At 42.7% G+C, this 24085-nt stretch overlaps 4 protein-coding genes across 12 annotated transcripts in view; 1 reads left to right on the top strand and 3 right to left on the bottom strand.

Annotated features, from left to right (window-relative positions):
• Positions 1–4924, bottom strand: part of UBE4B (ubiquitination factor E4B) — a 34674-nt gene extending 29750 nt beyond the window's left edge. The window contains exon 1 of one of the 4 annotated variants that reach the window (XM_021537806.3): positions 4625–4924. In XM_021537806.3, the coding sequence (XP_021393481.3) occupies positions 4625–4648 (24 nt within the window). In that variant the 5' untranslated portion in view covers positions 4649–4924. The remainder of the gene's footprint in view (positions 1–4624) is intronic. The other 3 variants (XM_021537805.3, XM_085558401.1, XM_085558400.1) reach the window with 3 other exon arrangements.
• Positions 4925–7732: 2808 nt separating this feature from the next.
• Positions 7733–9502, bottom strand: RBP7 (retinol binding protein 7). Its single transcript, XM_021537759.3, has 4 exons — positions 9346–9502; positions 8668–8846; positions 8315–8416; positions 7733–7977 (listed from the first exon to the last, which is right to left on the bottom strand). Exons 1-4 carry the CDS (start codon positions 9416–9418, stop codon positions 7927–7929), a joined length of 405 nt encoding a protein of 134 aa, XP_021393434.1. The 5' UTR covers positions 9419–9502; the 3' UTR covers positions 7733–7926.
• A 540-nt stretch (positions 9503–10042) lies between these two features.
• On the bottom strand, positions 10043–16147 carry NMNAT1 (nicotinamide nucleotide adenylyltransferase 1). Of its 2 annotated transcripts, none has more exons than XM_021537794.4 (6): positions 16014–16147; positions 15303–15438; positions 13528–13702; positions 12947–13130; positions 12637–12779; positions 10043–12262 (listed from the first exon to the last, which is right to left on the bottom strand). In XM_021537794.4, the coding sequence occupies exons 3-6, from the start codon at positions 13643–13645 to the stop codon at positions 11844–11846; spliced, it is 864 nt and encodes a 287-aa protein (XP_021393469.3). In that variant the 5' UTR covers positions 13646–13702; positions 15303–15438; positions 16014–16147; the 3' UTR covers positions 10043–11843. The 2 variants fall into 2 exon arrangements, with proteins under 2 accessions (XP_021393469.3, XP_085414812.1); XM_085558686.1 differs by lacking the exon at positions 16014–16147 and adding an exon at positions 15724–15785.
• On the top strand, positions 16084–23762 carry LZIC (leucine zipper and CTNNBIP1 domain containing). 5 transcript variants are annotated; one of them, XM_077788099.2, is made up of 8 exons: positions 16084–16132; positions 16709–16850; positions 17813–17948; positions 18471–18569; positions 19219–19314; positions 20992–21073; positions 21981–22043; positions 23636–23762. In XM_077788099.2, exons 2-7 carry the CDS (start codon positions 16750–16752, stop codon positions 22037–22039), a joined length of 573 nt encoding a protein of 190 aa, XP_077644225.1. In that variant the 5' UTR covers positions 16084–16132; positions 16709–16749; the 3' UTR covers positions 22040–22043; positions 23636–23762. The 5 variants fall into 5 exon arrangements, with proteins under 5 accessions (XP_077644225.1, XP_021393471.1, XP_021393475.1 ...); XM_021537796.4 differs by lacking the exon at positions 23636–23762 and having other exon boundaries at positions 21981–22371; XM_021537800.4 differs by lacking the exons at positions 16084–16132; positions 23636–23762 and adding an exon at positions 16190–16457 and having other exon boundaries at positions 21981–22371.
• Positions 23763–24085: the final 323 nt, after the last annotated feature.

Below are 24085 nucleotides of genomic sequence, written 5' to 3'. Positions count from 1 at the left end.
TGGACAGAAGCAACTTGACAAGACAAGACAGAGTGAAAAACATCCCCTTATCACCTAGAGGCAGTCCATCATAAAGAATTTTTAAAACAGTTTTTGCATGTTCCTTTTAAGACAGAGAAGCATCTGCCTTCAAAATCCATCTACAAAAAACGCTATGAACCTACTTATTAAAACTAGTGTGTGATCACATAACACTACTATTATACATGAGAAATAGACAAAATAAAACATATACAATTAGATTTATAATAGTTTAAGCTTCACATAAACAAAAATCATAAAATATATCATTTATTATCACAGGCTGCCTTACAGGATCTGGGTCCAAAGCTTACATCTCTGCCGTGAAACAGGCCCCAAATAAAAGAATCGTATTTGAGGATGTCAACTCCCTACAAAAATCAGCAATTCCTGTTATTCTCTTTGTATTATGACACTCAAGCATTGCACACAACTTAAAAGTTTTCACTCCTGCTCATAGTCCTAAAGAACTGCCAGGCAACTGAAAGAGTGAACAAAAGATTTGTGTCAAGTCAATGTCTACAGTACATTCCTGTATCATTTAATGGCCTGTGAAACCTACTCCAACAGGAAGAAGAACAGATCAAATTAAATCAGACTTCAAAAACTGTGGGAAAACAGTGTCTGGAACTACATCTCCCTCCACGACAGGTGTCACCACATGAACATGGAAGGCAGCTAAATTTTTTTTAAGACTCAAAAAAATAGCTATGAATAAAATCTCTAATCCTTCCTCCTTGTAAAGCAAAATAGGGGAGCTTAATGCTAGCTAGTTCCAAATCAGATGTAAGGAAGGATATATGTGAGGAGAAAAAGACAGAGATGATAACCCAATGCATTTACTAATTAATTCACAAGTCTAGTCCAATTGATAAGTCAAACAAGGTCCCCCCTTCATCCTCTCCCAGTGTCAGGCAGGTAACTGAGGACACTGGTGGCAATTGGCATTCCTTCTCTTCCCAGGCAAGATCCATGCCCAAGTCCCAGCAAATCCAGCTGCAGTCAGCACTGCTGAACAGGAGGACACTCAGACAAATCTTCTGCCTTGTATCGGTCACTCTCAGTCCATCAGGCACCCACCTTTCTTAGGGACCAGTCCCCCAGACTGTAACCTGCCCTGCAAAATAGTCTGAAGAGGGCCTAGAACAAGAAATCTGCACAGATTTCTGCTGCTTTAGGATATTGCAATAAAAACTAATACAATATTTTTCCCTGCCCCTTTAAGGATGATAGGTAAATTACAATTACCTTCCTTACTGCTGAACAAAGTAATGCTAAAATATAAACAAACGAGTCTTAATATTTTTACCAGTGACAGCTACAGCTTTCACAACTGAGGGTACATGGAGCACATGTAAAAGGACAGATCTGGTTCTTGGATACCCCAAGCTGTCATGTTCCTCCAGGCTTATATAAAATAATTACAGGAATCTAAAGTTTGATCTGAAAATTAGGAAGTCTTAAGTAAGAGACAAAAGAGGAGAAATACTATGCTAAAAAGGCCAAGTACAGGCCGAGTTTGAAAAGATGGTATAAAATTGGTGGACACATTCTATCCAGTTAATTCCCTGTATCTTCCAGCTGAACAGCAGGGAGAGGAGGGAAGATGGGCTTTATGCTGAGGACACAGCTGGGGACTCAGGAGACAGAGTTTGTTTGCCCAGCAAAGGACAAACGAGACCCCAAATCTCAGCTCAGAAGTGTGGGAGTTCCCTCCAATAACCTGTTCCCATTTCAGACTGAATGACACCCCAAATTACCACCCAGCAGCACAAAGCTGGGGGTCTCAAACAATGTTTTAGGGAAGTTTAGGGTATTTGAATAATCCCAAACCCTTGATTTCAGACCTGAACCAGTGACATATGACAAAGCTGTTGTGTGCCATTATGTTACCTAATAGTGACAAGGTTTTCAGTCTTAACTATTACATGGACATTGCTTGCTCCACAGCCCATCTTCCCTGCAGAGCACAGCTCCAGAACACACAGTTTAAAAGCCTAATTTAAGAAAAACCTAATTGGCTGAATGGAAAAGGCACATTTTTTTTTAACTAGCAGAGTCTAGTACAGTTTTTGCTGGACACATCTGGACTACATCTATAAACAGCAGTTTTCAGAAGCACATTTTTGATCTAAATTGACTTCTTAAAAGCTGTTATCTGCATGCACCACAACAAAAAATGTAAAAAAAGAGCACCTGCTAAAGATGGTTGACTGATAATTTAATTTGGCACCAGGTAATAAAGATACAACCAGGAATACTAGTCCCTCAGGCTCACACATTCCCCATTATAAAAAACATGTATCAGTATCTGTTAGAGTGGCAATTGCTTAATGAGACTGTAAAGAAATTTCCTGCTCAACCATAATGGGGAAGAGTTCCAAATCTGTACAATAAATGGTAATTTGAACTGATAGCTTTCTTTTTCTTGTATTCATTAGAGCATGTTAAACTGGTTTAAGAAATGCTCCATTTTTCTGGTCATAGTGGTCATATTCTCAGAAAATGCTACTCAAAAATCACGCCCATGTTGGAAGATGACAAACTCACATCATTTTTTCCCACGTTATGCTACATGTAGCTGGATTCTACTTTTTTTCTGTGAAGTCCCTGTTCTCATCTTGTGCTATCTACTGTGCCAAAACTCACATACTAAGAAGGAAATTTCTTTCTCTCCTCCTCCTCCTAAAAATTTTACTATGGTCTGTAATGAATTACAACTTCTAGTGCATTAACAAAGCAAACACCAAGAAATGTCAGGGAGAGACACTGTTAATTAGAGGGGAAAATAGCTTCTTGAAACTAAAAAACGTGTGTGATCAATTGTGTATCTCTTCTTTTTAAGCTGCAACCCGTTAGTGTTATATTTAATTATGGCTTGATAACAGAAGATAACTTTATCTGTTAGAGCCTTGCAATTAAAATTCCATTAAGTATTTTTTCACCTCCAGTTATTGCCTGAAAAAAAGTCTGAATCTGAAGAAGTCACCTTTAATATATTTCCAGAAGGTTATTTTTCAGTATAGTCTGATCCAGGCCCATCATGCCAAGTAACAGTAAAGGGGAGATGTGGAGGAAAATTAAAATTGACTTGGCTCTGACTTTTCAGTGAGCGACCCATTAATAACAAGAAGTGACACCGTGACTCCTTTAAAAATGATAAAAGATTGTCACAAGCAATCACCTAAAAGACCATATGGGTTGGTCCTTGCTGAACTGGACAAGAAGGACGTGGAAAAGTTGCTCGAGACAAACATTTGGCCAAAAAGGTGGATGAGTCCTCACTGGAGAACTCCTTTCCTGCAGCCTCAGATCCATGATGCAGTGGTTTTGATGATGTCAGTAACGTGCTGAGGCAGTGACACAAATAAGCCTACATAGGTTGAATAATTCTGAAATTAATCATAAAACACCTCAGCATCAGGGCAGTTTAACAATGAGAAGAACTGCATGTAAACAAAGTACTCACGAAACACACCTGTAAAACTGGAGACCCTCTTCCACAGTAGACTTACACCACCAGTGTCCCATCCCACTCCTCCTAACATGGGAGCTGTTCTCCTTTTCTCAGTGCTTCCACAGACTATGAGGACCTTCATCAAGTAAACAGCACAAAGTGTTTTCTCCTAGATCATGATGCAACACAGCAGGATTGCTAAATCGTGACAGAGAACATCATCAAAAACATCCCAACTTTTTGGAATACAAATCTGAGTGACAACAGCAGCCACCCTGCTCTAGAATCCCACTATAAGATATGGACAGAATAAAAATAACTTCTTTTGATCCTCCCTGGAATATAAATACAGCACTGAGCCTGTATTGCAGCAGGTCCAATACAATACATTTTCATTCCAGGATTACACAGGATCAGTGGGAAACTCCCTGGATCCTGCTATAAGAACCCAAATAATTAATTTGGAAATCCTCTAATATATGGGCAAAACATAAGACCTTATTCTATATTAAAAAATAGGGAAACAGCATCCTTTAAAAGAAAGAAACCAGGAATAGTTTACTTTATTCTATGTGAATAGAATATATACATTATAGGTATTTGCCAACTACAGCATAACACTAAAATTCTTGAGTGAAAGACGAAGAGCTTGAAAAAATAAAGAAAATCAAAGGAAACAGTGGAAAACTGAGAAGCCTGATTCAAGCTGCTTCAAGAAGAAATGATACTAAATATAAGACCACGAACACACCCATCTTGCTTCTCAGCAAAGAGTCTAGGGAAGCAAAATTTCAAGTGTTCTACTATGCTAAAAGGTTGGGTGTTTCAAATCACACACAAAGAACATTGACACAGAGGGGAAACACGCTGCAGACAAAGGCTACCTAGCAGATGGAAGCAGAGAATAAACAATTAACCAGGAGAGCAGCAACCCGTCCCCATGGCCGAGCCGGGGGGTCGCGGGTCAGGGACAGCCCGGGGACAGGAGGAAAGAGAAAAACACGGAGCACAGCCACGGGGCGAAGGCAGAGCTGCTCAGACTCGCTGCCTGCACACCCTGGGGTCCGAGCGGGGCCCAGCACAGCCCGGCGCCCCCTCCCTCCCCGCGGCCCACCCGCCCCTCGGGCCCCGGCCCCGCGCACTCGCCTCGTCCGCGCTCAGCTCCTCCATCGCCTTCCTCTTAATGGTGTCCGGAGGAGGGGCGCGTTCCTCCGCCCCGCCGCGGGGCCGCTCCGAGGCAGCGCTCTCCTGCCGCCGCTGCCCCCCGGGCCGCCTCACAAGGGCATCTCCGGGGCGACCACGCCGCGCCTCGCCCGCCGGCAGCACCGCCGCCCCCGGCCCGCTCCCCGCCGCCCGCCCGCGCCTCAGCTGCCGCCGCGGCCGAGGGGAAGCCGCCCTCCCGGTGCCCCCGCGCCCCTCAGAGCTCCCGGCGCCGGCCCCCGCCCGCCCGCGGCCGCTGCCCCGCGCAGAGATTATTCATCAAAACAACAGGGCGGCGGCGGCCATCTTGGGGATCACGTGACCCCGCGGGGGGCCGGGCACGCCGGGGCCGCGCGCGCGCCGCGCCGGCCAATGGCAGCGGCCCGAGGGGCGGGAGGGGCGGGGCCTGGGCGGGGCCCGGGAAAGGCGGGCCCGGAGGGGGCGCGTGAGGGGCCCGTGAGGGACCCCGGGGGGCTCGTGAGGGGTTCGTGAGGGACCCCGGGGGGCTCGTGAGGGACCCCGGGGCTCATGAGGGACCCCGGGGGGCTCGTGAGGGGTTCGTGAGGGACCCCGGGGCTCATGAGGGGCTCGAGAGGGACCCCGGGGGGCTCGAGAGGGACCCCGGGGCTCCTGAGGGGCTCGTGAGGGACCCCGGGGGGCTCGAGAGGGACCCCAGGGCTCATGAGGGGCTCGTCAGGGACCCCGGGGGTCTCGTGAGGGGTTCATGAGGGACCCCGGGGTTCATGAGGGACCCCGGGGCTCATGAGGGGCTCGTCAGGGACCCCGCGGCTCGTGAGGGAGCAGCTGCCGCTCCGGGACGCAGCGATCCCAGGGAGGGTCAAGCTGCTGAAGCCTTCCCTCTCTAATGGGCCCATAAATATTAGCCCCTCCTCAGTGACGAGTCATTGAGAATTCACAGGATCTAAATCTAATTGTTGCGAGCTGAGTAATATACCAAGGAAAAAATAAGATACCAACACCCCACTGAGCGCTTGGTCTCAGCCTTTTCTAAGTGTAGTTTGAACATGAAGTATTTTTTTTTTCCTTATTACAAACTTTCCTGTGCCCAATTCCCTCATTATACCACAAAATACTGTATTTCTGGAAGACATTAATCTTTTCCCTCGCACTCGAAATGAAACTCAGCTACAGAACGGCCAGCTTACATGTAAGTATATTAAAAGTTCACCCCCATCTCATCTTGTTTGAGTTATTATACACATAGACGAAAGAGAAAAGGATTTTTTAAAGTTGCTCTTTTGGCAAAGGATAAACGAACTGAGGGTTGCATCAGCAAGTTTTTAGCTCAGGATGAACAGTCGCTAATAATATGACCTGAACAGCGAGCCGTGCACAGGGCACTGTGATTTGAGTCAGCAAGGGACAGCATCCCGTAAAAGCTGGATGTTCTCAAGATGGAACTAAACTGATCCATATGAGCTATTAGGACATATTTTCATCCATGCTGCAATTAATTATATAGCAGTAGAATTGATTCATTTTTAAATGCAGAGATGAGGCAGGTAGGGTATCTGGCCTTGTGTCTTCATATACATCTTTAATGTACTTTATTGATCTAATTTTTTTTTGGACAAAATATTTTGATGACTTAACCAGGGTGCTCAGAAAGGAAACCAATACTTGGATCATAATATATATCCCAGGCTTTTTATAGAATAGATGTACATTGTTACCTTTGATTTTTAGATTACACTTCATTTTGTGTTTATCTCCTTGGGATTTTTTTTTAAGATAATTGAAGTGGTCTGAAACACCTTTGAATAAAACCCTTCAAGTGCTTCTTTGGGGAGTTCTGTTCTTGTCCTTCAAGGTCATTGCTGCCTCTCTGTACTGCGTCTGACAGCGCTTTTACTGGAGAGCGCAGCTTGGAAGCAGTTTGAGGATATCTGCGTGTTTAACCCTTGAACCCTGCCAAGTTCAGCGAGGGAGCAGCACGCTGCAGAAGCGCCATCCCGTGGCACAGAAAACTCTGCTGCTGCATTTGTTAACGATGCGAGCGGGGCTGCTGGCCCACTTTGTGATTTCTACTAACAGCAATTTTGTTTTCAAACAAATGAAGCCGCTCAGTTCCAGAAGGAAGACGCTGTCAGGATCCACAGCATAAACACCAGGCATTTTACTGCTGGGCCCCACATTTCCCTAACTGAATAAAGGCTGTTAGTCTTTTGCTTTTATTAGGGAAACCAGGCTAAGTTTATACAAGTCTAGTAATTAGGGGAGGGCACCAATCGAACCAAAAGACCTCCATGCTTCAACAGATTTTTGTCTGACTCTGATGGTGGCTTTAAGCATTTTGAACGGGTAAGAAATATCAGAAAGGTGGTTTCAAAATGTCAGGGACTATTTTTTTCATATGAAGTAATTAAGTTACTAAGATTAAGCTACGTTCTTCTACAATATATGCAGCAACTCATTTAATTTGTAACTACCTAGTTTATCTGACAACTTATATGTTCACACAAGACAAACTTTTCTATGCAATATGCACACGGTCATAAAGAAAAACATTTAATCTAATTAACAGTTGTATGCAAACAAAGCTGAACTAAATCAGCATTGTTTTCCCTCTGTATATGTGCTTACACAGTTCAATTATTTTGCAGACTGGAATCTTTGTGGATCACTCAGAGCTATCTTCATGGTTCTGGGATTTGACTACAGGCTTGTTTCCTCTGGTAAGCTCAACTTAATTATTTTTGAGAACAAAGCAGCTCTGGCACAATATGGCGCCTCATAGCACAGCGTGAAAGACATAAGCAAGTAAAGTAGTCTATGCCTTAAAGAGAAGCATTTTGAAAAATAAAATCATACCTTTTCTTGTTGGCTTCATTATTTGTTATCTTCCCTTCTCTATCAGCAACCCATTTCCCCTGTTTTGTTTTTTTTTTTTTGCCTCTTTGAGTGCCTCTTAGAATTGGCAGGTTTTCTCCTTTTAATTGACTTTTGATTACCTAGAGACCCAGGCCTCATCACTTATGTTTTGCGTTGGTTTTTTTCCCTCCAAAAACATATTGAAAATCAAGGTACTCAAGACTAGTTTGGGGCATTTATTAGCAAAAATCAGACCTTTAACACTGGCAACAGCAGACTTATTTCCTGAGCCAGAAACTTCAGATCATTGGGGTTCATAGGTACAGGAGTCAGTTGTTGGCCGTGGAGCCCTCACAGGACATGAGGCTCCTGTGCAGAGCTGTCCCTGCAGGCAGGACCCAGCACACCACTCAGACTCAAGCTCTCTTGAAGACCTGTCTACAGACTTGATTCTCACAACGAAGCTCCTACCAAACAAACAAACAAACAAACAAAAAAAAAACAAAAACAAATAAACAGAAAACCCAAGAGTATCGATATCTATAGCAATCAAAGGAACTGCTTCCAAAACTGAACATAGATCATTTGCCTCCGTTCTGGCCATGCTAATAACTTACACTTAACATTCTAATCTAACTTCATGTGACAGTGAAACCATGAAGCTGTTTCAAAGCAGAATGTGCTCACAGTGTACCATCCATTACACATCCTACACAGCTAGAAGGCATATGCACACCATGGCCACATTATAAATCAAATTTTCACCATATGGAGATAGAATTAGTAGAAATCTGAAGTCAATACCAGGTGGAGGTCATCCCCTTCAAGCCAGTGAGTCCAGCCCCTGTTCTTCTTCTCACCAGTCTGGACACAGACAAGTTTGTCATTTTCCCAGGTAACGAGGCTCTATAGAACAGGAAACAAAAAGGCGTTTCTGCATGTCTGTCTCAGTTCTGCAAGATATTTGCAGAAAATGTGTATTTTCCTGGATCAAAGAGGACCTGGATATTGCCCGAGTGAAAGTGACACTCCTTGTCTGTAACTCAGGCTCCTAGTGCTGACTTGCACCACAAATATTATTGAAAAACTTTCAGCTCAATTATCTGGATTGATCACGGCATCTTAATTTTCTCACAGCCTCATATATTCCCTCTTACCTTGCATTTTCTGTTATCCAAGCCTTTAGTATCTTCGTCAAACTCTTCTCCAACTTTGAATTCAAGCAAATAATCTCTGAATGTGCTAGTGGTATGGATATAGAATGAATCACCGTCTTGTTTGATCACTTTCTGAGGCTTCAGCATTTTTGCTACTTTGCGTGTTGCAAAGTCAATACCTTGGACAGAAGGCAGAAACATCAGAGTTGTATTTATCACCAGCAATTCTGGCAGCCTGGAATTAACCTTTATTACTACCAGAAGCATTTCTTACAGTAGTTTGACTTTACTGTTATGCAGCATTTTGTTGTTTTATTGGTACCTTTTGCTTTGTTTAAAGCTGCATATTACAAAGAGTAAGTTGTCCTCTTTAAACCAGTGTACTCAGTTGTTGCACAATTCCTATGCGACATTTTCAGGACTTTCAGCCAGAAGACTCCTGGAGACAGTTGGCTTCCCCCACAGAGACACCCAAACTTGGTTTCATATTTTACCCCCACTTAGCAAGAGGTGAGTTTCTATTCTCATCCTCTGTCAGGGAAAGGCAGTGAAAGAATCAACAACTCTCTTTAAGGCATTCTATACCTTAAATAGGATGAAATGAAGGGCAGTCCTTAAAATTCAAGAAGACCCCTAAAGGAGAAGGGAGGAAGGACAGAAACAGGTAATTTCACCTACCTAAGGCCACCATATAACCTTCAAAGTTGTCATTGCTGACAAGGTTCCAGGTTCCACTGAAATCCACAGGCATTGCCAGACAGTAGAAGGAAGATCCAGTCAAAAATGCAAATGTAATTTTCTAGTCAGGTCTTTTATAGGGCAGCCTGTGGGTGGGATTACATCACAGGACCTTTCTGCTGGAGGGGAAGGGTGCTACTGCTGAGCCAGTGGGTGAGAGGGTATCTGTAGAATGGCTCCAGCTGTGTTGGAGGGAAAAGTTCATCGTGTCTGAAATCTTCGTGTGGAGCAAATGTCAACAGCCCAAGAGCCACAATGCAAGAAAAAAAGTGGTTTAAACCATTTTCCCCATCTTGTATACTTTAAAGGAACTGATTCTGTCATTACTAAGATTTCCTGCAAGTTTATTAGATCTGAGCTTTAAGATCTGAAATCCAGGTATCTGTCGAAAAGGTGATGTACCCCTGTGAAGACAGGCTGTACTTGAACAGACATGGATGGACTGTTAAACTGTGGATTGTATTATATCAACAAATTTTAAAGCAATACCTATGGCACAGAGATAAGAATTATATCATGTTGGTTTATGTCTGGAGTGAGTAGTAAACAGAATTCAAAAAGTGATCTTGTGTATATAGGACATGTAGCTCCTGCCTTGGCTTTCTGTTCTTGACACATAAAGAAGAGCTGATAAAGGAGCTGTTCCCACTGATGCTTTATTAGATGCTACACATGTGGCACAACACACAGGCAGCAGAGCACATGACACAGCAGGTAAGCTTGTGTTGGACTTCACCTTCAGCAAAGTGAGAGAAGTCCCTGAGGACCCAGCAATTTGTTTTGAAAAAGTGAATAAAAAATGCTTGACTTTGAAGAGAAAGGACTCAGGGAATCTGAAGTGAGGAAATAAGGGATTTAGAGGTGAGGAAACATACCTATACTACTACATTTATTTATTTACTGACTTGTGTTAGGCTGCATAAGAAGGATAATATTTTGCAAAGAAGTTTCCCCATAGTTTAGCTCCATTTTTGGAGCTGGCAGTTTGATCCATATGACTCACAGAATCATGTGAGTAGGAACTCAGGACGTCAAAGCTTCTTTCCTGTATGCAGCTGGATATTGTTCTCTAACCCACACTAAAACAAGAATGGCACTGAGAAATGAAAATTACTGTTTCCTCTCCACTCAAATAGTAACATTTCACCCACAATTTGGTGTTCTGAGGTTATGGTAGTAAAGCACTGTTGCAATACTACTGACTCTTGCAAGCAAAGAGAAGTCAGCACTTGGTAAATCCTGTGCCAAAGTCGGGATATAACATTTTAATTTAAATTATGCAGATAGTCTGGCATGTGGCCCTTCTTTCTGTAAATCAGTACTCAAACCTCACACAAAGACCTCTAAAAAGTTGTTGATTCATGAGAAGTGGCTTGCAAACCTTGGCATTCTTAATAAGGCACATAACACAAACAAAAATGAGATAGCATCAAATAAAAGGAGGTAGAATTCTATCACCACAACAGTCACAGTATCTCTCTAGCTTAGGTTCACATAATATAGACAATACACTGTTAGATTCAAAACCAGATTTCTAGAAAAGAAAAATATTTCACTTATGATCAGTATTGATATCCTACCACTTTCTCACTAGTAACAGAAAACAATTCTGGCTATATATAATTCTACTTATGGCTCAAAAGTAAAATAAACTTTATTTTTTGAAAGAAATGTATTATTTGTAATAAAGGGACAAGTGTCTGAAAATCAGTGCAATGACACTATTATTAATTTCTATCTATTAAATCAATTGCTTTAAACCAGTTCCTGAGGTAGGTTTGTCCTTCCATCAGAAACAATACTGAGCTTAACATTTTAGCTCTGGAAATATGAATGGAAAAGTAAAGTACAAGACATTTCTGGAAGCACACTGCATGACAGCAAACAAGCAGCTGCATATCTCAAAGGCAAGCAGCTCAAAGCATGCTATACCTAGCACCACTTCAGCCAGGAGGAAATTCTTCCCTTCTAGGATAGAGATAAATAATTTTTTTGAGGTAAACCACATGTTGACAAAAAAAAAAATTACATAGATTCACTCTAAGTAAATGGTACATCTTGAAATCAGATAACTTTGTTAAGACACTGTAAGTTATTTAAAATATTTGTGTTATTGTTTTATAAATAGCAGAGCAGTTTGACTTAAAACTAATGAGAACATTTTAATTTGTTTTGTTTATACATTTGCAATTTTCACGTACCGATTTGAATTCTTATACTCACTTCAGTGCACTGGGACAAAACATTAAAAAGTGAAAAATCATATTACTGCACTTGAAAAAGTTATGCAGGTCCCATCACTGAGTCCAGCAAACATCATTACTAACTATAGGTGTACAGAATTAGGCCACTATTTACCTAAGAAAAACCCCCAAGCAGCCCCTAGAAAACACACTTTCCTGTAGTGAAATGTGTTTTTTTTCACAGCAGACAGTAAGTCAGTTGCTCAGCGCCTGTGAGCTCTTAGGGTCACTGGCATGTTTCTGGAAGGGAGCCAGGACCACCCCCGCATTCCTGTCCTCGCTCTCGGGACTGTACAGCCTGTTCTTCTCGATGTACGCCCGCACCACGTCAGGCACCAGGTAACGAATGCTCTGGCCCCTCCGCAGGGCTCTCCGGATCTTGGTGGAGGAAATATCATTTGTGATCCATTCTTCCACAAGGTGAATGTTATTCTTGTGTCTCCACAAAATATCTGATTCGTAGATGAATTTCTGAACGTTGTTTCCAGCCCTACTGATACACACAAGGCCGTGTTTTTCCACAATTTCAGTGATGTCCTCCAACTTCCACAGATTGGGGACTCCAAAAGATTCCAACATGTCACTTCCACAAAGCAGTTTAACCTGTGGGACACCTTGAAGAGAAAATTAAATGAGAAATAGGGCTTCATTTGGGGCTTGGCAGATTTCAGCAAACTTGACAGGGACATTTAATTTCTTGGCTCCCTCTCTCTCTGTATCTTTGGTTAAGATGAGAGAATGGAATGAAATTAAAAAAAAAATTCAGAGTATCTAATTTATAATTAGTAGCCATAACACAGGATTTTTCTGAATAAAGGTTATGGGAGTCCCTTCTTTAAAGGGATCTAATGCCTTATGCTGTGGAATCTAAGGGAATAAAGTTACTGAATGACATCAGAACCAAGAGCTACCATAAAAGTTACTCATCGGTGCAATTCTCTTGAAATAACACGGATCATTAACCATCTAATTTGCAAACAGACTTAACTTTTTACAACTGGACTCTGATTTTTCTTTTTAACGGGCTCATGCCTGTTTGGTTCCTGTTTTCTCTTTCGTCCCAGCTTTGTTATGGGCACATGCTGCAGACTATTAGTGACATCAGCGGATAAAAGCTTTTGATGATGATACCTGCAAAACAGATGTATTTTAGGTATTTTAAAGATGTAGGGAAAAATTGGGATAGTATGGCCTACCAAAGAACCTCTCTCTGCAATTATCCCAACTTGTTAGAGTTAACACCATCCTTAATCCTTCTATAGGTTCATGAGACTTTTTAGACTTTGGCTGAAGAATACCTTAAAACCTTGAGTGTTTCCAGCCACTCGCTCTGGCAGCTTTCCCAATCATCAACTTCCACCCAATCTGAGTTTTTTGTAGCCAGTTTTGCCATAGTCACTCGGTGATTCGCACTGATCAGACCTTTCTTCTTATATGCATCACCCACTGGTGAAATGATGCCTTTGATTACTTTGTATTTTCCTGTGGGAAAAAACATAGCACACAAGAACATGAGAAGTGGTTGAGCAGATGTTACTTCCCCTGCATTGTATTTAACCTGTGACATAACCATTATGCAGTGCAATGGCAGCTGATAGCCAGCCCTGTGGAAAAATACAGGACACTCCTGCACTGTCAGGGCAGCACAATGGAGCACTAAGTAAGATGTATTAGAAAGATATATTTCTATTAACTATAAACTCTGTGTTTTAGCTCATTAAAATCAGTAATAAGCAACACATAAATGAGTTCTCTCATAATGGCCTACATGGTTTTGTATAAGACATAAACACGTATCAGCTTCAATATCTAATTAGCATTTGCTAAATATCTGTCACAGTCACAAATCTATTCTGAATGATATAAATTACCATCCTACCTGTTTCATGGAAGTAGTCTTTAGCCAGCTCAAACAGCCTCAGGTGCATGTTGGTGATGGGATTGAAGGACCCACAGGCCAGCAGCACCACTTCAGTCTTCCTGTCAGGATCTTCCATTGCCACTGCTCACAGCCACGGAGCCAAGAGGACAGTGTTGGTGCCAGGTACCAGCCACTACAAGAAATGGGATAAGAGAGAGATATTGTTACTTACTTGTGCTGCCAATAAGCAGAATATAAAATTTCAAGATCGAATTGAATGCTGTATTTTTCTTCCATCAACCTGGCCTGTGACTGTTCATGTGACACCTCCTTGTCCAATTTCTAAGTGAATAAAATATGAAATCACTGCAAAGAGGCTACTTGCCCAGAGAGGACAGCGTAGTGCCCACTCTGAAGAAACACAGCTCATGCTTTTAAACTTAATTTGGAGAGATTATCTGTCCTGATTGCAGGACAAACTTTATTAGAACTTTGCACCTTTTTTAAGATGCCAGTGCCAATCAACTGCCAAGAGACGTGAGCAGGCAACTTCCTTCTTGTTAAGTAACTTCCTTCTAGTGCTTATAGGGAGAAATAGAACATCCTGTGACCATTCCTAGTGTTGCTATTCTAAACTACAGTGACCCTTTCCACCATGATCTGTAAAACCAAGGTTGTGTCACATATTAGGTTGTATTAAATTCTGAAGGAGAACAGCATCAATATTTATTCATTTGGGATTTACATTTTCTGAAATAGAAAATGTAAAGAGGGTAATTTATATAATTCAGCATGATATGTGGGAAGAGAGTGATATGGACTAAAGATTAGAAGTCAGTCTCCTTTGTGTTGCAGCAAGTGTTAGGTGTACCAGTGGAAAAGGTGAGAGAATAGAACTTACAGTTTAGTAAAAGCTGCAATTAAATACTGAGGGTTATCCCTTTTCTAAAATACCACAGTTCTGTTCCAATTCTGAGCTTCAGTTTCAGAAAACTACTTAAGAATTGCTGAAAATAAGGAAGTTTCACTATTTATCATTTAACTTCCCCTCGCACCTCACACACATTTTTGTTTCTGTATTCTTTCCTGAGAATATTCTAGCTTGCCAAGATGTTTTCCCACATCTGGCCTAACAAAGGAGAGCTGCAATGGGCTGTTGCTGTTTGTGAGATGTCTGAGACACCCTGAGGAACACAGAATTATCTGGCATTGTTTCTACAGCAACATCACCACCTGGAGAAATCCCACGAGGTCACTCTCACACTGTGTCTCCTTTCCAGAGAGGCTGAGTGATGTTCACAGCAGCCACAGTGCTGAGACACCATCACAGCCAAACCTTGTAACAGTGACTGTGTCCTAACATCAAACAGCCCGCGGATAAAAGGAACTCTTGCAAGGGTTCATATTTTGTAAGTGCTAGTACTTTTCTGTGCTTTCAATAGTTTCACAAACTTTTAAAATATTCTTCATTACTGCAGAGTAGCTCAGCAGTGGAACAGCTGGTGGTACTTGAAATGCAGCCTTCACAGGGGCACGGCCAGGAGAGTTACTATGGGAACAGGGAGGAGAGGAATTAGACTGATTTTGTAATGCACAAATCCTACTTTCAACAAAGTGACACATGCTGCAAAACTGAAAAAGGTTGATTTTTTCCTTGGAAAAAAAAGTGCAAAAACCAGAAAAATTTAAGATGGAAATATAGAGTGCCTTTTCGGGAGTTAGTCAAGTGTCCCTTTTCATGCTCCTCATTTTACAGTTTATAGAAACAGGCAATCATTGCCTCATAAACTCACCTTGCACTATAAGACATCAAAATATGCCTATAGCAGGTCTTAGGATGGCTCTGGAGCCCAGCCTGCCAGTCACCTTCCGGGGATGGCCAGGTAAGAACACTTTGCTCAATCTCATTTACGTTTCAGAGACAAATACCTGTCAAATGTTTATATATCGGTATATATAGAACATAAGCACGACGTGGGCGCCGCTGGACGCTTCACTAACACCCACCAGCAGCTCTCCGTCCCCGCGGGCCTGCACGGGGGTCCGGTCCTCGCACAGCGAGCCGTCCCCGCCGCCGGCGCCCATCCCCGTGGGCCCCGCTCATCTCCGCTGTCCCCGCTGAGTCCCCGCGCCCCGTCCCCGCTGTCCCCGCTGCTCCCGTCCCGCTCACCCCGCTCTGTCCCCGCTGTCCCCGCTGCTCCCCGTCCCGCTCACCCCGCTCCGTCCCCGCTGTTCCCCCGCTGTCCCCGCTGCTCCCGTCCCGCTCACCCCGCTCCGTCCCCGCTTTGTCCCCGCTGTTCCCCCGCTGTCCCCGCTGCTCCCCGTCCCGCTCTGTCCCCGCTCCGTCCCCGCTGTTCCCCCGCTGTCCCCGCTGCCCCCCGTCCCCGCTCTGTCCCCGCTGTCCCCGCTCCCGTCCCGCTCTGTCCCCGCTCTGTCCCCGCTGTTCCCCCGCTGCCCCCCGTCCCCGCTCTGTCCCCGCTGACCCCGCTCCCCGTCCCGCTCACCCCGCTCCGTCCCCGCTCGGCCGGGCCCGCGCGGCCGCTCGCTCATTGGCCCGGGCGCGGCGGAAGCGGCGCCGCAGGAGCGGGAGGGGCCCGGCCTGACGCGGCCTGCCCGGCTGAGGGTGAGGGGGCCCGGCGCCGGGCGGGCGGAGGGGGAAGAGCGGGGCCCGAGCCCGGCCGGGGAACGGGCAGGCGGGCCCGGGGAGCGCCCGAGTTCCGCCTTGCCCTCCCGCCGGCCGCTCGCCCCGCTCCGCAGGGAGGCCCGCGGGCCCTCCGAGCGCGGCGGGCCGGGATGGCCCCGCTGGCCGAGGCGCTCTGCCCGCCCGGGACGCTCCCCGGAGCGCTGGTTCTCCCTGCTGCCGGACACCCGCACCCGGCTGCCTCACGTTCCAAGGGCCGTTGAGGAGTCGAACCTATTGTTTCATATAGCGGGGCCTCTGTGTTTCAGTAGTTGCTGCTTGATTTGACACTCGCTTGATTTTATGTGCTGTGCCTGTTGGAGTTCCCTGGTGAACCGCCTCTTGCTGTGAAGATAATTCTGTGCACCCAGCCTGACATTTCTGTATTTCCACTGCAAGGATATTCGGGTGTTGTGATTAAATATTCCATCAGCAAGATATTGCATAATTTTAATATTTAGAGCATTTTAAATACGTTTTAAGTTGTTGATACAAACAATAAACTGTACTTTCTCTTAGGAGTGTCATGTAAAAACAACATTTTCATGTGAAAACAGAAAATGGCTTCAAGAGGAACAACAGAGACCAGTAAACTAAAACAAAACTTGGAGGAGCAATTGGACAGATTAATGCAGCAACTTCAAGATCTGGAAGAATGCAGGTAATAAAAATAGTTGCTTTCCTCTTATATGGTAGTATTTTTTTTAAGTGCTACCTTTCAAAAATCTTGGGGGGAGGCTTATTGATTTTTGTATTTTGCTGCGGCTTTCTGTTTTTAAATTAGGTAGGAAATTGGTGTCAGTAAAATTACTTTTAAAAGCCTTTATTAAGATTGTTTTATATATCTGAGAAAAATGCAAGCAGAAATACTCGGTATTTTCTTAGAAATGCTATATTTCAGTGTGACTTGTAATTGCTGTTGACAAAAATCACAATTTTTCTATGGGATTTTTAATAGGAGTGAACGCATTGATTTTGTGGCTCTTCTGGTTTATCTTACAATTATAGGTGCCTGGGGGGGGGTTGCATTGTTTACTTTTTAGTTTGTCTAACTTTTCATGTGATTTTTTTATTAGTCTTCTGTGTGTTGATTCAATTTGAGACAGTGAATTATCAAGAAGGTTGGACTTTATCTCTTTCAGTAGTTGCATTTAAACACCCTGTGTTTAGATGCTTTCTGACTCTAGTTCTAACTTGTCCAAGCAGTACGTATCTTTTTCAAGAGCAATTAGAACTGCTCAGGGGTGGTGGTACTGTTCTGGGAATTGGGCAAGGTTTAGGCAGCAGGATCAGTTATCCCTAAGTAGATGGCTTTGGGTGAGGAGATAGGCTTCTCAGATAATCTCATTCACTGCAGCTTTGGGCAAGACAATTTTTGTTGAGATCTAAAAATACTTCTAAATACTGCTCAGGGCGTAGGGTATCTCGTTTATTACTAGGGCTTTTTTATTACCAGTGTGTGCAGAACCACGCAGTGGCTGGGAGGGTGCAAACCCAAGCAGGGCAGGAGCTGGGCAGGAGCAGAGCAGGCTGCAGAACTGAACTCCTCGGTGCTGCCTGTGCCCCATGGGGTGTCTCAGGTTGGATCCTGTGAATCACTGTGTCCTTTTGGCTCCTCCCTAGAGAGGAGCTGGATGCAGATGAGTACGAAGAGACCAAAAAAGAAACTCTAGAGCAGCTGAGTGAGTTCAATGACTCCCTGAAGAAGATTATGTCTGGAGATATGACTTTGGTGGATGAGCTCAGTGGCATGCAACTGGTAAGGACAATGTGGTGCTAAAAAACTTCATATTCTTCCTGGAGTTGATGAAACACCAAGTAGATACAAGTGCTTCACAATAATTTTTATGTGAAATCTAGATCTATGTAAATAATGTATTTCCTAATTTAATACACTTGTATACGTAAAAAACTTGGATAGGTGTCTTCATTTTAAAAGGGAAGAAAATCCATTGATGAATTACAGCCTTAACAGGAGATTAAGACCTGGACAGTAATGAAAAGTTTCACAGCTCTTTCTCAGTCCAGTTACATTAATTAGAGGATTCTTTAAGCCCTCCATAAAGGTAATTTATAAAAAAAAAAATAACTTCCATGGTTACGAAAAAGTAACCATGTGAAAAATAATCAGTGAAAAAATTTCACTTCCATGGCTATGAGCTATGTGTATCAAATGATGCAGAGGGTACTGATGATGCTCTCCAGCCCTCATTAATCTTGTCCTGCTGCTGTGCTTTGTGATTCCTGTTAGTCCTGGTCATTCTTACTCTTCTCCTTGCAGGCAATACAAGCAGCCATCAGCCAAGCATTTAAAACTCCAGAAGTGATTAGAATGTTTGCAAAGAAGCAGCCGAGGCAATTGAGGACAAGGCTGGCAGAGGTGAAAGCTTCTGTTTTACTGCAAAAGCTGTTTATTTGAGGCAGACTGATTCAAGTGTGTAATGATTGCAAGGAAAGCACTGAGTGTGCTGGAAAATGCGGTCGTAAAGTCCAAGAGTCGGAGAAGTTCTCTTTCAGTATTTGTTCAGTTTTAAATGTTTATTGAGGCAATGGGGGCAACCATATGTATTTCTTGAATTATCTTCTATCTTCCTGCTTCAAAGCAAAAATGGGATTAACAGAGTGAACTGAGAAACTGCAGATAGAAGTTTTGTGATTGTACGGAGGGATGGAGAGTGCACTCAATGTTTCAGAGATCTAAACTGAAGATCCGGGTAAAGTGAAATCAAATGGGATTCCTCCATATACCAGTCATGTGTGAATACATAATTTTAAATTATTATCATTCTTTGATAAAAAGAGATCCAAGTTTGGAGAAATCAAGTGAGTTAAGGTTAGAGGTAAAGAGTATTTGCTGAATGTACAGAAAAACTTCAGACATCTTTCAAATCATAGATAGCTCTGTCCCTTACTGCTGTGGGTCTGTGACTACTGATTATATTTTTAGGCTGTTGCATTTCTTATGCTGTTGTTTCAGGTAAAATAATGGGAACCTTATATATTTTGACTTTTGCTCCCCTGGTGTACAGATGGACAGAGACTTAATGGTTGGGAAGTTGCCACGAGACCTGTACACCCAACAGAAACTGGAAATCCTGACTGCCCTCAGAAAGCTTGGTGAGAAGGTAAGGGGTTGGTATGATAGGTGAGTAGTTTTCTGCCTATTTAGGAGGAATTAGAAATAATTAACATAAGAAATTACAATTTTATACGCAAACGATAAAATGCAACTTGCTGTTATATTACATAAATGTCCTTCTGTTTAATGCCAAACTTTCTGAAGCTGAACACGTATCAAATAGTTTGGTACCTTCCTATATGGCTGCTTCTACTTTTAATACTTCCTTTAGTAGGCTGTGTGCATGAATCACACACCAGCTGGTACAAGGTGATGGTATTTATAAAAGCTACAAAACAAGTCTTTTATTGGCCATCTATCACCAGTTCATCAGGAGCTATTCGAGACCTCTGACCTGTATCCAGCTTCACTTTTATAGTGTTGATTGTGCCTGGGTATGAGAAAAATAAATTGGAGAAATGAGTGATAAATTCATTGTTTTCTCGGTGATTCATCACTGGCAGAAAAAGCCCTGGGTTTGCCACCAGAGGGAGGAAGAGAAGTTACTTCTCTTTGTGGATGGTATATGAAGAAAACATAGTACAGTATCTCTGTACTTCAGCTTTTTTAGAAAATGAAGGAATGTAATGGAAAAGATCAAGTGCAGTACTTAAAGGAGCTGCAATCCAAGTAGTTTCTAAAGCAAAGGCTTTCCCAATATTTTATTGCTTGAGTATCAGAGGAAAAAAAATGTTTTGCAAATATGTAAAGGCTAGTTAAGATTGTTAACTGAATGCATGAAGGTATCTAATCCTCTTGGAGCACAACGTCACCCCTTCACCACACTCTGACCTGTCCTCTTAATCTTTTTAAATGATCAGCAGCCTGCTGCACAGAGGGCTTGCTAGGACAGGGTCTCACATCTGCTCTGGATGTGAACAATGATGGCAAATACTGCGTGTTTGTCTGCACAACACTGCAAAATGTTAAGTACCTGTATGCTTGCTTACAAAGCCAGGTAAGTAATATATTTTCCTGAATATCTGTGCCTGATTTTTATATTTCTAATAAATAAACTGACGCAAACACTGTGAAGAATTTGACACACATGCTTTGCTGTAATAAAGATGTGTATCTGAGGCTAATTAAATGACTTAACTTAGCATATCTGAACCTTCCAAATGTAGGTTACTGCTTCATTATTGTAAATATTTTATGGGCATCTGTCACAAGGCATCAGAGCACGTACATAAAAGTAAAATATACATGAGGAAATGTCACTGTAAAGGAAGAGAACCATTTCTAGGTCAGTGGTTCTAAACATGGTCAAAGCTGGCCGTAACTGCTTTTTTTTTGCTTTCCTCAGTAGATGATAGGAATTAAGCTTAGATCTTAGTTCATTACCGTACTGACCATGTGACAAAAAAGTTATTGACAACTTGGCACAGTTCAGGTACACAGGTACAGTATGACCTTTTAATAAAAAATTATCACTGGAAATCAACTTGAAACTTGGCGTGTGCAGGCATGTCTGCATGCACATGCTGTCCTGCCTGGGCTGACAGGACCCAGGGAGGGAAAATTCAGTGCTTCTGTTTTTGTTTCAGGCTTCAGTATGGTAGATTACACTGCCACTTAAAAGCTGCAAATGGACAATTGCTATAATCTGTCCTAGCTCATGTAGATGGCGGGAATATGCACAGTTGAGGTATCAGCTTCACAGTTGTGGCGTTTTTTGATTTAGCTCACTGGTGATGATGAGATGTTCTTGTCAACAAATGCTGGTACAGCCCTGAGCCAGTTTGAGAGAGTCTCCACTGACCTTGGTAAGTTTTCATTCTTGTAACTTCTGATTCCTTTGCCTCATTGAACACTGATTAATAAAAGTATGTCTGGTTCCCCTATGAAAGAGAATATATGAACAAGAGATTCATGCCATTAAATGTTAATATATTTTAATAACAATGAAACTCTGATACAGTGTTATGAGGAAAAATAAATCCAGTGCTAAACACCCATGAAATGCCAAGGGTGTCCATCATGCTGAAGGCTTGAATAGTCTGTCTCAAGCAGAGATGCTGCTCTTAGAAATAAACACAGATCTTTTTTGCATTAAATACTCTCTTCAGGAGAGCCATGTCCTCTGCTTGATGCACAGAATTTGGCAGTTATTGGCACATTGTCAAAATACTGCTTTAAAGCACTTTCCTGCCATGATTGTCATACCTCTGATTGTGTTGACAAGATCAAGAGTTGAGTTACAAAAGGCATTAAATAAGCATGACAGTTCATTGTAGTAGTAGTTGAAACTGGGATGAAAGAGCTATGAATGGCAGGAACATGCCAGACTAACTCAGGGTACAAATAAACTGTCTGGGTGCCCTACCTTTCAGCTCTGCCCTCCCTGGAAGGGTAAGGAAGGTGAGAACCCTTTCCTTCAAGAGGGGACTTGGGCAGTAGCTCTGTGTGGGGGGGTGTCACCAACACCATTCCAGCTACAAACACAAATTACAGCTCTGCAGGAGAAGCTGGGGAAAAGAGAGCTCCATCCCAGCCAGGCCCAGCAGGACATGGCTGCTCTAGACCTGGCAAGTCTGTGTGGGTCAAGTGTTCTAGTTTTCACATGTAGGTTTGATTTCTTTGGATCTCAAAATGTTTTGCTTTATTTAAATTGTATATAAGGTAATTGACAATTTCCACTAATGCTTATTGAAAATGCTTTTTCCCCCTCAGGATCAGGAGACAAAGTCTTTGCTCTTGCAAGTGTTGAAGTAGAAAAGGCAAAACAATGAAGAGGTTCGTGAGGCTTGTGTCTCCAGTTATCAGAAGCATTGGATTTCGGTCATACTGCATTTGGTTTTTCTATTTCTAACATGTTGAAAAAAAGCAAAACAAAAACCCAAGCCCTAAATCTCTTGGGTCCGTAACCAGAAGATATGAAGTAAACAGCCTTAAGTGCACTTTGGAACCTTGGTGTCTCTACCCTTTAAGTAATATAAGCTCTAAGGCTGAACACTAAGTGGAACTCTAAAACAAAAGCATGGTATGTCTGTCTTTGGAAAGAGTCAGCTGTTTGGAACTTTTCTGAATGTGTATTTCTCTATTAAAACTTAATCTTTTTGCATGTGGTTGTAGCAAGAAGATCTTTTTACGAAGTGGTCCTGATGGGTTTTTTTGGGTGATTCTTCACATTGTCTTAATTTTTGTCTGGACTCCCTACTAAGTAGTTTGTGCTAGGAAAGCAATGAAGCTTTGGAAAATGGATGTAGTTTATTGAAATGCCATCTTTCTACAAACTGTTTGCAGAAGACCCAAAATGAGCCTGGATGCTGATCACTGGCCCTTGGTTGCTTGTTTGCTGTGCACATGAATGAGCACTTTATGTCCCAGCCCTGACTGAGGACAATGGCAGCCCTGTGGGGAGGCTTCTGGAGTCATTTAACCTTGTGTGTTGAACGGACAGGAATTGATAGGACATGGCAATGAGATGCTCTTCTGGCTCTTCCTTCAGCTCTGGTGTATAACTGCACACTGCTGTTACTTCAGAGGGGGCATGAAATAGCTTGCAAGTAGAAACAAGTTTTAAAAGCAGGGGGAAAGCTCACATTTTGTGATCAGTGCAAGGGTTATTCAATCTCAAGTGGTGGTGCTCTGGAGAGGGGAGGGTCTGTGTCTCCACTGGATCCTGAATAAACTTGGCTTAGGAGGATTTGAAATCTCATGTAGTTGAATTTTTAGCTCAGATTAAGTGGGTGGCATTGACTATAAACAGAAAATTAACGTGGTCAGTCATCATTTGGAGTGCATTTACAAGACATAAATACCCTATAAATTAGCAAGTTTGTCTAATTGTGAACTGGGACTGGAAAATGTGTTTCTAGACTGTATTTTGCTTTAACAGATACACTTCTGACATCTAGCATTTAAGAAATGAAAGAATACATGATATAGATAACATAATTTGTTTTTCACTGATAGCACTTCTTTCTCCCTGTTATTAGAAAGCCTTTATTGAGGAGGGGTCTTTTGTCCATGCCAGCAGAACTATTTTCCTGTCTGGGACAGCATTGTGTTCTCTGACAAAGGTTGATTGCAGCTTCATAGCTGGGAGCAGCTTATTAAAAGGCGTTATTAGACTCTGAAATTATGGGAAGCAAAACAGTCTGTGGGGACTGGAGCTGCCTTCTTTTCCTTTCTGCTCATTACTGGTGCTAAGGAACTCTCTCCCCATACACCCCCAGCCTGCTTGCAGCATTATTATGTAAATTAAATTTCTCAGCACTCACAAAAAGTTTACAGTACAATGACATGTAAATCTTCTTCCTTGTAGTTTGAGAGGTGCAAGTTTCCAGGAGAAACTTTTTAAAATTGGTTTGTAAATATTTCAGGATTTTTGCAAATACCTGTACTTCGGGCAGTTGTAACATTCCAATTAAATTGATCCTTGACTGGACAGCTTTCCAACATCCTGCTGCTTCTGCTGTTGAAAGGATCTCTGGTGGTTTGGATGGACAAGATGAGACTGAGATCAGTACCAGTATTGCAAGATTCAGTGTGTTGGATCAGACTTCTCTTCTCAGAAGCTGTGAAGGGTCAGAAATCAGAGCTCTGCCCAGAGACTGGCTGTCCTGCAGAATGCCCTGACCATAAATGTGATTTAACAAGGAAGCTGCTGCTGATGTGAAGCTATTCATGTGTTGACCCTCACAGAGAGTTAAGTAACCTCTTGAAATAGATTGATTTCAGGCATAGTAAGTTAATTGGTGTGTTGTGCTAAATATTTTGCTAAATAATCCTGGGATGTACCTCTACCACCATTTCAAATGTTTCTGCAGGGC

The sequence above is a fragment of the Lonchura striata genome, chromosome 21 (genome assembly GCF_050655825.1).
Source record: "Lonchura striata isolate lonStrDom1 chromosome 21, ASM5065582v1, whole genome shotgun sequence".
Classification (NCBI taxonomy): domain Eukaryota; kingdom Metazoa; phylum Chordata; class Aves; order Passeriformes; family Estrildidae; genus Lonchura; species Lonchura striata.
This window is presented reverse-complemented; position numbering and strand designations above follow the sequence as displayed.

Coding starts and splice junctions, on each gene's coding strand:
- RBP7 (XM_021537759.3), bottom strand. CDS start 9,418: ATGCCTGTGGATTTCAGTGGAACCTGGAACCTTGTCAGCAATGACAAC. Junction 8,417..8,667: donor TGGATAACAGAAAATGCAAG/GTAAGAGGGAAT, acceptor CCTGTTCTATAG/AGCCTCGTTACCTGGGAAAA. Junction 7,978..8,314: donor AAGGGGATGACCTCCACCTG/GTATTGACTTCA, acceptor TTTGTTTGGTAG/GAGCTTCGTTGTGAGAATCA.
- NMNAT1 (XM_021537794.4), bottom strand. CDS start 13,645: ATGGAAGATCCTGACAGGAAGACTGAAGTGGTGCTGCTGGCCTGTGGG. Junction 12,780..12,946: donor GAAACACTCAAGGTTTTAAG/GTATTCTTCAGC, acceptor TCTGTTTTGCAG/GTATCATCATCAAAAGCTTT. Junction 12,263..12,636: donor TCAGAGTCCAGTTGTAAAAA/GTTAAGTCTGTT, acceptor TTTCTCTTCAAG/GTGTCCCACAGGTTAAACTG.
- LZIC (XM_077788099.2), top strand. CDS start 16,750: ATGGCTTCAAGAGGAACAACAGAGACCAGTAAACTAAAACAAAACTTG. Junction 18,570..19,218: donor TGAGGACAAGGCTGGCAGAG/GTGAAAGCTTCT, acceptor CCTGGTGTACAG/ATGGACAGAGACTTAATGGT. Junction 19,315..20,991: donor TCAGAAAGCTTGGTGAGAAG/GTAAGGGGTTGG, acceptor TTTTTGATTTAG/CTCACTGGTGATGATGAGAT.